This window comes from Pipra filicauda, unplaced genomic scaffold, assembly GCF_003945595.2.
Source record: "Pipra filicauda isolate LSUMZ 115617 unplaced genomic scaffold, ASM394559v2 scaffold461_size746293_pilon, whole genome shotgun sequence".
Classification (NCBI taxonomy): Eukaryota; Metazoa; Chordata; class Aves; order Passeriformes; family Pipridae; genus Pipra; species Pipra filicauda.
This window is the reverse complement of record NW_024104600.1, coordinates 169,807-182,344: the sequence shown is the minus strand read 5'-3', so window position 1 is coordinate 182,344 and position 12,538 is coordinate 169,807. Positions and strand designations below refer to the sequence as shown.

Sequence of the window (12,538 nt, the reverse complement as noted above, 5' to 3'; positions counted from 1 at the left end):
GAGTCAGTGTACCCAGTCCCTCACTGGCCACTTAACTCTGTAGGGCAAAATCATCCCTCACGTAATTTTAACAGTGTCTGTGGAGTAATTCCAGCAATCAGCCTGTCCCCTTGTATTCCTGCAGCTCCCTGTACCCCGCTATAACACGAGGTAGCAGCGCTACAGCAGCTGTTACTATTTGATCAGCAATGCAATCCTTGCTGGAATTTCATTTCCCTCGCAGCCTTGCTACTAGAATACATTTGTCATCCATACTTTGTAGCAGACTTATATTTGCCTGTAATTACATACCAGTCTGGCAATACTTTATTGTTAACATAAAGTACTGCCATTTAAATCCCCAATCTTAAACTGAAGTATTTGCAAAACTCTGTAATTGCTAAAATAATAAAGCTGCCATTATTGTATGGGAAGTTTACAGCTTGTTGCTGAAACACTTACACCGGCTCAACTACACCTGTATGGATTCTTTGGGTTTTCATGTGGTGCTTCAGACAGACAGACTTCTACTTCTGCAGGGCACAACTGAAAGCTTCTGGCACTTTCATAGAGTGGCTGAGGTTGGAAGGGGCCTCAAGAGCTCATCTTATCCAGACCCTGCTCAAGGGGTTGCCCAGGACCATGTCCAAAGGCTTTTGAGTTATCTCCACAAGCTGTCAGGGCAACCTGTGCCAGTGCTCAGTCAAAACCGAACTTCACGTTTTCCAGCTTGCGGTCTGTCCCCATGTACGAGGAACTCTATAAAAGATAACATGGAAAAACAAGTTCACCGTGGTTAAACTCAATGCAATGGGTACATACCGTCCTGCAAATGCTTACTGATATGCAAACCAGAAAAGATGATCCATTTTGGTCTCATTTTGTGTTGGTGTTTTGCAAACAGAAAACTGGTGATGTCCCTCTCTTGCTCTCATTCTGTGATTTTTTTTTTTAACCTTTATTCTCCACATATTATTGTCCTGTTCCTAAGACTGGCTGGGTACAACAGATCTCAGGACTAGAAACACGGGTGTGAGTTTGCCATAAGCAATGTTGCCACATTACTCTTCTTTTCACACAGGAAGCTCAAAACATCCATACTAGGTATCTAAGTGTCTCCAAAAGTTTGGGAATTCATGCTAAAAATGCCATGGTGTTTAACTCTTGTTCTGACACACCTGCACGGCATTTCTGAGCTCCCTGTGCTGTTCTGGGGGAGGATGGGGAAGCTTTGTGCTCTTCCAGCACTCGCCACAGGACGGTGTGATTGAGTGCAGGTGGTTCTGTGTTACCATGAGGACCTTCAGGTGAAAACTGACGTTCTGGTTCTGTTGCTAAGTGGCAGATGAGTGTGGGGTCCTGTGTTGTGTTGTTTGGCCAAGAAGGATCTGATCTCCTCACAAGTGTACCCCCTGCCCCTTCTCCCTGCACTGCCTGGCTCTGCCTGGGCCCTTGGAGCAAACCTCCCTGTGTGTCACCCCCTCAGAGCTGGGAAAAGGCCTATTTCTCATCCAGAGGAGGCCACTAAGTTGATCAGAGGGATGGAGCACCTTTCCTATGAGGAAAGACTGGGAGAATTGGGATTGTTCAGCCTGGAAAAGAGGCAGCTTTGGGATGACCGAATTGCAGCCTTCCAGGACCTAAAGGGAGAACATAGGAGAGATGGGGCAACACTCTTTACAAGAGCATCTAGTGACAGGACAAGGGGAAATGGGGTCAAATTGAAAGAGGCTAGGTTTAGATACTAGGAAAAAATTCTTTCCTTTGAGGGTAGAGAGGCCCTGGCACAGGGCCTGGCACAGTCTGCCCAAGGAATTTGTGGATGCCCCATCCCTGGCAGTGTCCAAGGCCAGGTTGGATAGGGCTGGGAGCAACCTGGTCTGGTGGAAGGTGTCCCTGCCCACGGCAGGGGGTTCGAACGGTATGATCTTTGAGGTCCCTCCCAACCCAGGTCATTCTGTGATTTCTGGAACAAGGCCTATTTCTCTGAAACAAAGCCTACTTCTGTGGAACGGAGTTTTTAACTTGGGATAAATGAGCTTCCCGGGGTCTTTCCCGGGGCCGAGCTCGACCCAACGTGCCCACACCGTCCGCGCCCTGCCAGGATCCCCAGGGCCGGGATCTGGGATCTGTCCCAGCGCGGGCTGAGCCGCGCCCCGCCGGGCCCTCGACGGGCGCTGGGACGGAGCCAGCCCGTGCGGCGGGGGCGTGCGGCCGCCCCGGGGCAGGCCGGGGCCGGGCGGCCCGGGGGGTGTTGGGGCGGTGCCGGGAGCCGCCGCCGTTCCCATTCCCGCTCCCGGGGCCGCTCCCGCCCCGCCCGCCCCGCCCGGCCGCGCATCGCGTCGCTCCGCGCTGGATTGCTCGCGCCTGGGCGGGCTGTGTGTGTGTGCGGGGCCCGGCGGGGCGGCGCGGCCCGGCCAGGCCCGCTCAGCCGAGCGCAGAGGCGGCGGCAGGAACAATACGGTGAGTGCGCGGGGCCGCGCGGCCGCCCCGCACCATGTACGCGTTCGTGCGCTTCCTCGAGGACAACGTGTGCTACGCGCTGCCCGTGTCCCGCGTCAGGGACTTCAGCCCCACCTCGCACCACGACTTCGACAACCAGAAGGTCTACACCGTGTACCGCAACCCCGAGGAGGCGGCGGAGGACGGCGACGAGAGCCCCGGAGAGTGGGGCGACCGCCTGCTGCTGCACAAGGCCCAGATCCTGGCGCTGGCAGGTGAGGGCGGGACGGGCCTCGGGGGGGGGGGCGAGGGGGGCCCACAATGCCGCCCCCTGCCCGTGAGGGGGGAGGGAGGGACGCGGGGAGGGCGGGGGGCGCTGGGCCGGGAGGGGTGAGGGGATGGGGGGAGGCAGCTCCGAGCGGCCCCAGGCCCGGGGAGGGGTCCCAGCCCCGGGAGGGGCCCCACGGGGCGGTTCCCAAAACAACCGCGACCCCCGTGGGTCACGGAGCGGGGGGTGGCGTGGGGGGGGGGGGGCGGGAGGACGGCGGGAACTTAATTTATAAAAAAAAAAAAATAAGGAAAGAAAGTTTAGGGTTTTTTTGCCCACGCCGCGGTTTTTGGTGCACAGAGTCATCTGTGTGCCTTTGCGGCTGCTGCCAGATTAGAGGGGTGCTGTTTTATGTCCGCTTTGTTAGTTTTAAGTGACTTCACGATTTGGAGCCAGAGCTGCGGGTGCTGCGCTGGTCCAGCGTGGGTTTGCTGCGTTTGGTTTGTTTCATGTCTAACCTAGAAATGCCTCCCAGCCAGGAGAAACAGTTAAAGCGAATATTAAGAAATAAACCCGTATTTTGGCCATTTGGATGAGTTCAGCCCCTCTGAGACAGTGCTGTTGTTATGTGTGTGTCCCCAGATGATGCCTCTTTTTCCTTGAAGACTTTGTGTAGTTTCCCTGCAGCCACAGCAAACGCTGCCACAGTCAGAGTTGACATGGAAAGAAAGTTTGGTGGTGTTTGTAGGGAATTGCTGGTTAGTGAGGAACTTGCCCAATGGGCTGTTGAAAGACAGAACTGACCATTTGAAATGTCAGTCTGGGCAGCAAAGAGGACATTGGGTTCCCATCCTGACTTTTCCACTTAGGGAGAAGTACTGGTTGTGTCTCTTTCCCCAAATATGGAATGGGCTTAAAAAACTCTTCTGTTTAGTATCAAGTTCTGAGAAGTCAATGCTGGGTCCTGATCTCTAAACAGAGTAACTTGGTGTTAAAGTCACATAAAACTGATATTTTTCTAATTTTGTTTTTGAAAATAACAGTTCCTAAACCAGTTCAGCCTGGTGGTGGTTCATTTCGTCCCTGACTCAGCCAGTGACTTTTGCCATTATCTTGTTTCCAGTTGTGGCCATAAACAGATACCTGGAGAGAACAAGGAGCAGCCAAACATGAACGTTGTTTCCCTGTAAAGCTTTTCCATTTTCTGAGTATTTGCAACTCCAGGAGTTCAGGAGAACTAGCAGTCCTCTGGCAGTCTGCCAGAGCAATGGATTCTCCTGCTAACTTTTCATTGTCCTGTGCCAGCCCATGTTTTGTCTATCCTGTCTATAGCAGAGGAGGAGTGGTAGATGATGTATTTCTTGCAGGTTACCTGTCATATCCATGGAAATCAATGGTTTCAGGGTCCAGGGTTTTGCATGGCCTGTTCTCAAAGTCCATCCCAACTGGACTTCACCTTCCTCTTTCCCACTGGGGAACTGCAGCAGCTGTGCCCTTTCACTTCCTCGTGTTCATCTCAACATAACCAAAGGGCTTCAGAGAAATATTTAGTCATAGACACTTTGCTCACATGTTGAGCCTACCAGGTTGCCTCAGTTTTCCAGCAGAAAGTGCATCTCCTTTGCCAATTCCCTTGTTCCAGGCAGTCTGTGTGTACCTAAGATTTGCTCTCCTGTGCTCTGCTGTAGTTTCTCTTTGTTTCATCTCCCTCAAACCAGAACAAACCAATAGCTGCTGTTCCCTCCAGAGAAGGAGACTTGTTACCTGTATTAGTGATTTGCACTAATTGCTCCCCAGTGATTTAATTTCTACAGGAAATTCTCCTGCAGAGCCAGGAACAGAAGGAAACACACAGCTATCTTTATTACAGCTGTCACATCTCAATATATTCTGACTAGATCTGTAATTTGCGTGCTTGGAAAACTTCTCACCTGAACACCAAATGAATCCTTGCTTCTGTGCTTCTTTCCACCCTGCACCATGTAAAAACACCGTAGTTGAATTCGACATAAGTTGCATACAAAGGGTCACTTAAAGTTATCACTTCCTCCCCAGAGTGTTAATATTGGTGTTTGGTTTTGTGATGTTTAATCTATTATTAGGTTAAAAACCTGGGAGAGAAAAGTTGGTCATGCATGAAGGCATCATAGCATGATACCGTATTTGCTTTGCAGTGACCAACTCTATTTTTACAGATTATGACAAGTTTTTATGGCAAACATTGCAAGTCTGATGTTACACAAACTGCTTATGTAGTTAAAAGATAATTTTGCAAGTCTGAAATAAGTTTTCTCATAGTAGTATAGAACTTTTAATTTAAAGGTTTCCAGCCTACCGTAGTAGTAAGGTAAATAATGTGTACAAAGTTGCTTTTATTTTTAAAATATAGATAGATGACTTTGAATTTTTTTGAAAGAACTCTTATCTGCACAAATCAGTATATCAGTGACCTTAAGGATTTTCTGCTTTGGTCCAAGAACTCCCTGTTAGCAACAGGTTTCAGGATCAAAGTTATGGTAGAGATATTAAATTAAAGAAACAACAAAGAAGGATAAGAGGGGAAAATGTTTTTTTGAGCCTGCAAAGTGTTCTTTTATAATTTGAATGGTGACCAATTTTTTTGCATTTAACAAGGCTCTTCAAGTAAGCAGAGTTGTAGCAATTTATATATATTTTCATGGTCAAACATTGTCCATGCAGTGGAGGTTAATCATAGCTTGAGAAACAGATCTACATGTTTTCCCTTTCTAGCAATTTTAAAAAAAGAAGAAGGGAAAGACTACAGATAGAAGACCCATGCTAATGTCTTTTACTTTTGAAAAGAGTTTTTCTTTCCTATTATATCTAAAGAAATTTAGATCCTTTTCAAACTTCTACCCTTGTCAAGTAGGAGTTCACACAGGGCTAAGTACATGGTTATGCCCATAATAACAAAGTTTTATTGGGGCATTGGTTGTGTAAAGAGTTCATAAAGCAATTGTCCTCATTTGAGAGAGTCTAGAAGCGATTCTTTGATCCTTTGTGGCGAGGTTGGATGGTTGGACAGTTTTGAGGGATATTGTTGCTGCAGAGCAGAGAGCACTGCTGTAAAGGCATCATAAATTTAAAAAGAAAAATAAAAGAGGGGAGTGTGTTGGGACGTGCTCCGAGCATGGAGCGATTGTGACAGACTTGGTATGCTGCAGAGATAAATGGTGGTGTGTTTTGAATACTGCAGTGAGGGGTTTGTAGTGGTGAGATAAACTGGGTGCTGTGCACTTCTCTTGTGTCCCTGTGTGCGGGGCTGGGAACTGCTGACAGCGCTGGCATGGGTTGGTCTGGGAACCTTCCACTTCCTCAGAAGTCAGCCAAAGACTAGGGCTCAGAGCAGAAAGGTTAACCCAACTAAGACAGTTCTAGACCTTCCAGCCATAAAAGGCATATTGAAATGAATATTTTGTGCCTTAACGAGTTCAACAAAGAGCAACTGATGCTATGTAGTAATAAAGGAATGATTTTTCTTAGCTCTTGAATGGAAAATAGAGCATAGCAGACTGGAGTTGGACTATATAGCAGTTTCTTGAGGTGCCATGTTAGCTGGTCTGTCTTGTTGAGAATACAAAAATAGCAGATGGCTTTTCAGGAAGACTTTGGTCTGTCTTTCTGATCATCCACACCCTCTCCTTTCTCTTCTTTACTGTCCTCTCAAAATGCTCAAAAGCAGTTTTTTCTAGTCCCTCTTCTTGAAATCCTTTTGCTGTTTGCAACTTTTCCACATTTGTCCATTATGGTCACTGGCAGAATTTTGTCTATGAACATATGCACCTTACAGGAGCATGATCCTTAGATGTCTCCCTGTTGGAGCTTTTCCTTTCTTTTCAAAGTGATTAATATAAGGTGGAATGAATTGACTTTCAGGGACTTCTAAAAGTTCCCTACTTCAGGCTATGTTTGTTAACAAGTTAATAATGACTGTCTTCAAAATAGGAGGCGTTCTTTCCTGACTGCAGTAAATAATTGTTCTCTCTAGCTGCTGAACATTTCCCACCCACCCAATCGGAGCAAACGTTATCTCCATCAGATTCTCACAGCAATTCCTTAACTGCCACAGCAAATATGTTAATACCTGTGTGCATCCATAGCCTTTCTTACCCCTTTATAAAATGTTATGCTCCACTTTTTATGAGAATAGGTCAGGTGATTTTTAATTTTTTTTTTTTTTTAATCTTTAAAAGCTTGTGCAGGTCATGGTGAGGTAAGTTACTGTGTATGTCAGAAGGATGTAAAATCTCTGTTCCTAGAAAAAAATTATATGAAATGATTCTAGGACTGAGTTTTGAGTAAGGTTAAAAATGCTTCAACTTCTTAGTGTATATATGAATAGTTCATGGAGGAAAGATCCTTTTCAAGTTCTGGAATAGGTGAAAAATTTACAATATGAGATCTTAGGTTATATCAAGAATATACAAACTTTAGGTCAGGAAGTCGTCTTGATGTGTAATGTTTAAGTCAGAGTTTTTATTGGTATTTCTGTAGTCTTGTTCATTTTCTCCTCCTTGCATTATTCCAACAGCTTGGGGCGTTGGAGCACATAGAGCAGGTCACAGTTGTGGCCACTGTATCCATGCTCCATCCCATGTCCGTGTGTATCCCTCCATGTGTCACGTGTCCTTTTCCAGGAGAATTGGGAGACTGATTGAAGTATTGTGGTAGGGACAGCATTTGCTAACTCTCTGTTCCTGGGAAGCTCCAGGTTTATCCCCTTTCAGGATATGCAGCTCAGGTGGTGTGTGACAGGGATCTGGGGAGAAATGGCACTGGGGAAAAAGTCAAAGCAGCTGCTTCTTGGGTGATCCCAAGCATTGCCCTGAGTAAAGAAGTGCCAGGAGGAGGCTGTAGGTGACCTTCCATTACTGGTGGTAGTTCCTCACAGACTCTTTTTAGTTTGTTTGATTTTTCCTGGCATAGTTTGGAAGTACCTGTGGATGAGCTTGTGTGTCACTGCCCTTGAGCTTCAAGTCCAGCTCTCCATAACTGTGGGATCCTGTGCTGTGCCTGTGCATCGGCTCTTGCCATGCAAGTGGCCCACTCCAGTCACTGAGAGAAACTGAGCCCAGCAGGTTAGGCAGCGCTGAGGGAATCCTGTTCAAAATGGGATTTTTTTAAATTATTTTCTTTTATTTTTTTTTAAACTGTTCACTGTGATATTTGGCATGTGTGGCTGAGTTTTTCAGATGCTCGGTTCACATGCTACTGCATGTGTTACCTTTTCAGCAGGTAAAAGACCTGGGTTGTATGTAGAGGTTCACCAAATCATTTTGTATAACAGAGTAACTAACTACATCACACTCCTAAATATAGTCCTGAACACAAGTGTGGCAGTATTCATGAAAAATATTTAAAGCTAAATTTCACACTCATTTTGTATTTCATCCATATTTGGTTTATTTTTAACTCTTGTAAGATGAAGGCTGGAGGTTTTTTTTCCCTTCTTCTAAATTCTACTGTAGGAGCATATCTGAGATATGAAGGGCTTGTACAAAGGCACAGTTTTGTGGGGTCTTTTTGGTGTCGTGTCTGTTTGTTCAGTGTTGAAGTCTTAATATGACACATTCACACAAAACTTAAATGGCAGCAGCAAAAAAAATTTGAAACTTTGAAAACTATAGCTGCTGAGTGGGGGTTTGGAGTAACCCTTATGGTAGTGGTGATGGTCATATATCATCAGCAGGATAAGGGGCCAGTAAAAAGGAATTAAAAGGCTGGGATTTGTCTGTGGAAGAACATTTTACGCATATATTTAGAGTTTTCTTTTCATGTATCACCATGGTTATTCTGGATACGATTTTGTTTGTTTGTTTGTCTTAAACCCTTCTCAGCTGACCTCCTTGTTTCTCAGTCACATTTGCTTTTTTTGCTTCATCCTACTAGTCAGAAGTCACTTACTTGTTTTTATAACATAGAGACATACAGGTGACCTTCACTATTCCTGTTTTGCTTGGTCTTAGTGCTTAGGTTGCACCACATAATACCAGTTATGCTTGTAAATGTTGTATAAGCTTAACTAGGATACAGTGAAAACATGAACTTCAGGATTTTAATAAAATTGACTTACAAAGATAGTATGGTTTTGGTAGCTATGGTAACTAAGACTAATTAAAATATGCTAAAATTTGCAGGGGAGTGAAAAGAGGAAAAATGTAAGTTAATGGTTTTGTTTTCATAATTTAACAGTAAAACATTTTTTTCTGGTGTATTGCCTAAGTGCCAGTCAGTCAATTATTTGCGGTTTTTAAAGAAACCCTTTAAAAATAGTAGAGGCTGAACCACATTGTAATTTTTATATGTAAACTAAAAAAATGCATAAATCTACCCTCTGTTTCCATTGGAAGCTCGTTCCTTAGGCAGGGATAGTTGCAAAGGCTTCCTGGAGTGTTCGCTGTAGGCTGAGGCTTTACCTGTTGGGCAGCATCTCCATGGCCTGTGTGATCCTGACATCATGGTCAGGGTTTGGTCCTAGTATAATTTTACAGTATAATACAGATTACCTGGTGAGGGCAGCCAGATTGGCAAATTGTAGCTGGCATTGAGATTGATGATCTCTTCAAGTGAACATTTGAACTTGTAAAGAAATGAATAGGTTTTATTATAAATATCGTTTGTAAAATATTTATCATGTTCACATTTCTGAAAAGTAGTTCCCATAGTTGACTTTCACGTGTAGGTGCAGAGGAAATATTTAAAGGATGGCATTTTCGCATCTTGCTTGTTTTCAGGGGTTTCTTTTTAATTTAATGGTAATACTGTATTAGTGTCCTTGTTTCGGAAAGGATTAAGAGAGTTGTTCTGTAATAGCTGTAATCCTTTGTGTTCAACATGTGCAGAGTATTGTACAAATATTAACAAATCTGCACAACACTTCAGTGGGGTAGATGGGGACAGTAAGATGAAAAGTTTGAATTATTCAAGGTCAATATTTAAGTAAATATTGGATCCAGAATTAAAACCGTCCTCAGTCTTGTAAAGAGCATGATTTCCTGTTTCTCAGCGTAACGTCTTTTCTTAACTTGATCTTTCAGCTCCATCCGTTTCTACCACAGCCAAGTGCTCTTCTACTGCCACTAAAAGTTAAGTGAAAGGGACAGTTTTGCTGACAAGGAATAATAACTATTTTTAGCTGTATTAGTTTTGAGCTGTGTTGCTTTTGGTTAATTATTTTTGATAAGGCTTCATATTCACTTGTGAATTTAGAAATAGATTTCATATTAGTAATGGAAATTAAGAAAGAAGATATATTAAGTTTTTCTTGCATCACAAGGCTCACATATCTGGGCTGTTACTCAGACTGTAGATCTGAACAATCTGCTGATAAGTGAGCACATGCAAAAGGAGACTGTTGCAAAATATTTGAGTGTCTTCATGTGCATTAGAAATTTGACTACAAATAGGTGGCCATACAAATAACTCTCACTCCTACCAGTATTAGATTGAATATCTCAGTTGTTCCACTGGAGGAAAAAGTGCATTCAGACCTCAACGTTATTTGCTTCAGTAGCTGGCATGGTAGGCTTTGTTTGGGCTACTTTTTGTGAGAGCAGCACTGCTCTGTGCATTTACTTGTATTTTATATTGCATATTAATGGGGGAGAGCCAGCCTTGATCTAGGACTTCAGAGAGAACTTAAGAGGTAGAGGTGTTTATATAATCTGTGCTCTGCTTCTGTAGGATTTTGGCTCCTTAACCTTTCTCTCTCTTTAGTGCTTTTGTAGGGAACAGGTGTGTCTTTCTCTCCATCCTCAGTGAGCAGTTTGGGTTCAGGCTTCTGGCACATCATCCTTCTTACTCATCATCTCTAAACCTGTCCAGCTGTGGTTTAAGACCTTTCTATCTCGCCTTTCCCCAATTTGATTAAGAATTATTTTCACTCTGTTTCCTATTCTTTAGGCTTTATTGAAATGCATTTCACAAGATTTAACAGCCTTTTGGGCCAGTTCCTCAAGTGCATGTTTTCACTTTCGTGTGCTTATCGGCCCTGCCTGTCACAGGGCTTCTTGATATGTTGTTCTTCCCTGACTTCTTTGCTCACTCTTCTTTATGCTCTGAAGACTCAATCTAGTCACTTGTTTGTGTGTTACTGTCATTTTCTCCTTCTGGTGAAGTGCTGCAGGGCTATTTAGTTCTTCAATTTTTGGGAGTGATATAAGCCCAGATGATGGTATCTCTCAGCTCTGCCTTTTTATTGCTAACTTTTCTCACTTAAATTTGTTGTCAGCTTCCCTTTCTGACATCCTTAGCAGAAATCTTTTTCAGCTTATGCTTAGGATAGCCCAACATATTTTCCTACAATTTTTGTCCATTTCTCTTGAATTTAGAGTAGAGAGGAGGAATAATCTTTTTTGTCATCCCCAACCCAAAATCTTGCTGTCTCTTACATACACCTCATCTGCTTTGTTGCTTACACCCGACTTTACCTTTTTGTCCATCCAAATACACTTTGTGTAGTGCTTTCACTGTGCCCCATGTTTATTTCTGGAATCTTTTTCTCTGTCCTTCCAACAAAGCTCTTCTCTAGTCAGCAAAAAACCCCAAAACAATATAGTAAATTATACTACCCAAATCCTGCATTGACTGTGCCAGCACCTGGTTGACCCCTCTTCTGTGTCCCCTCCCTTTTTTAGCTGCGTTGAGTTTGGTGACACCTGTCCTCTTCAAATAACTTCTGCATTTCTACTGCTGTCTGCTGCCCTGTGTTGTCTGTTACTGTCATTCTCAGTCTCTTCTGCTTTATATGAGACACATTTTTCCCTTTGTATCCTGAATATCTTCTGAGCCTGCAGCATCATTACATTTTCTGAAATCTTGTCTGTTCTTCCTGTTTAAGTCCTCCTTTAATGTTTCCATTAAATTAGCTAAGAAAGTAATTTATAGTTCTTTTTTTTTTTTGCCCGTTTCAAATAAGCTAGGTGGCTTTTTTATTATTATTATCATTATCATCATGCTGTTTTCCTTCTCAGTCACAGCAGTATTGAATATTGTTTATTTGTGTGTAAGTGGCACTTAGGAATCCATACCCTGTCGTGCTTGGTGTATTTGCTTTGAAGCACCACATATACCTTTGGTTATGGGTTCAGTTCTTTTGCATCTTTGACTTTATGAACTGTAACTGCACGTCCTGCCGAGGCTGGTGATGTTACCTGCCTGTAGAAGCAACCTGGCTAAATCAGTAGCAAACCAGCTCAGTGCAGCAGTGGGTGGGGAATCTTGTGCAGGTGTTGTCCATATGTGCTGGGTACAAGCCTGGAAATGGGAAGGGTGAAGGTAAGTTTTTTCATCAGTCAGTATATCATTTTTCACAAGGGATGGAATTTTTTTGAAGGCTTAGGGGAAGGATGAATTTTGTTCAAGGTTCTTTCATTTTATTACTGTAAGATTTATAGTGTTGCCAAGCCCTTTCTTTGGACTGATACCAGACCTGCCATCCCTCATCCATTTGGAGTGCAGACCTCTCTTCCTTTATTTTTTTCAGCTTTTACTCCAAAAGTGGAAAAAATTAAGCATTTGAACTATATTTTGAAGGGATTACTTTGTTCAGTCCTTATTTCTAAATTAGAAAGTCTGGAATGTTTTTAAGGAGACTTTGAGATTTCCATAGTATTATTCTACATCCCATGATAGGATTTTCAGTCTTAGAGCAGTAAAAAATTTCTCTTTTAATTTAACTGACTCGGTTCCTGCCCTGTTAAAGTCACTTTCTCTGCTGCAATTCCCTGCCCCTGTGGACTTGAAGGTGTTCCCTTTTGGCCTGGACCCACCCATGCTGACACTAAAATGAGGGCCTGACTGAAAAAAGCATTCCAGGGGCACTGTATC

The 12,538-nt window shown here is 43.6% G+C and overlaps 1 protein-coding gene across 2 annotated transcripts in view; it reads left to right on the top strand.

Moving 5' to 3' along the window:
* Window positions 1-12,538, top strand: part of BEND5 (BEN domain containing 5) — a 570,403-nt gene that overhangs the window by 535,862 nt on the left and 22,003 nt on the right. Inside the window, exon 1 of one of the 2 annotated variants that reach the window (XM_027724295.2) lies at window positions 2,309-2,696. The exons of the other annotated variant lie outside the window; for it this stretch is intronic. Coding sequence (XP_027580096.1) covers window positions 2,477-2,696 — 220 coding nt within the window. The 5' untranslated portion in view covers window positions 2,309-2,476. Of the gene's footprint in view, window positions 1-2,308; window positions 2,697-12,538 lie in introns of those variants that run through there. 2 annotated transcript variants of the gene reach the window in all.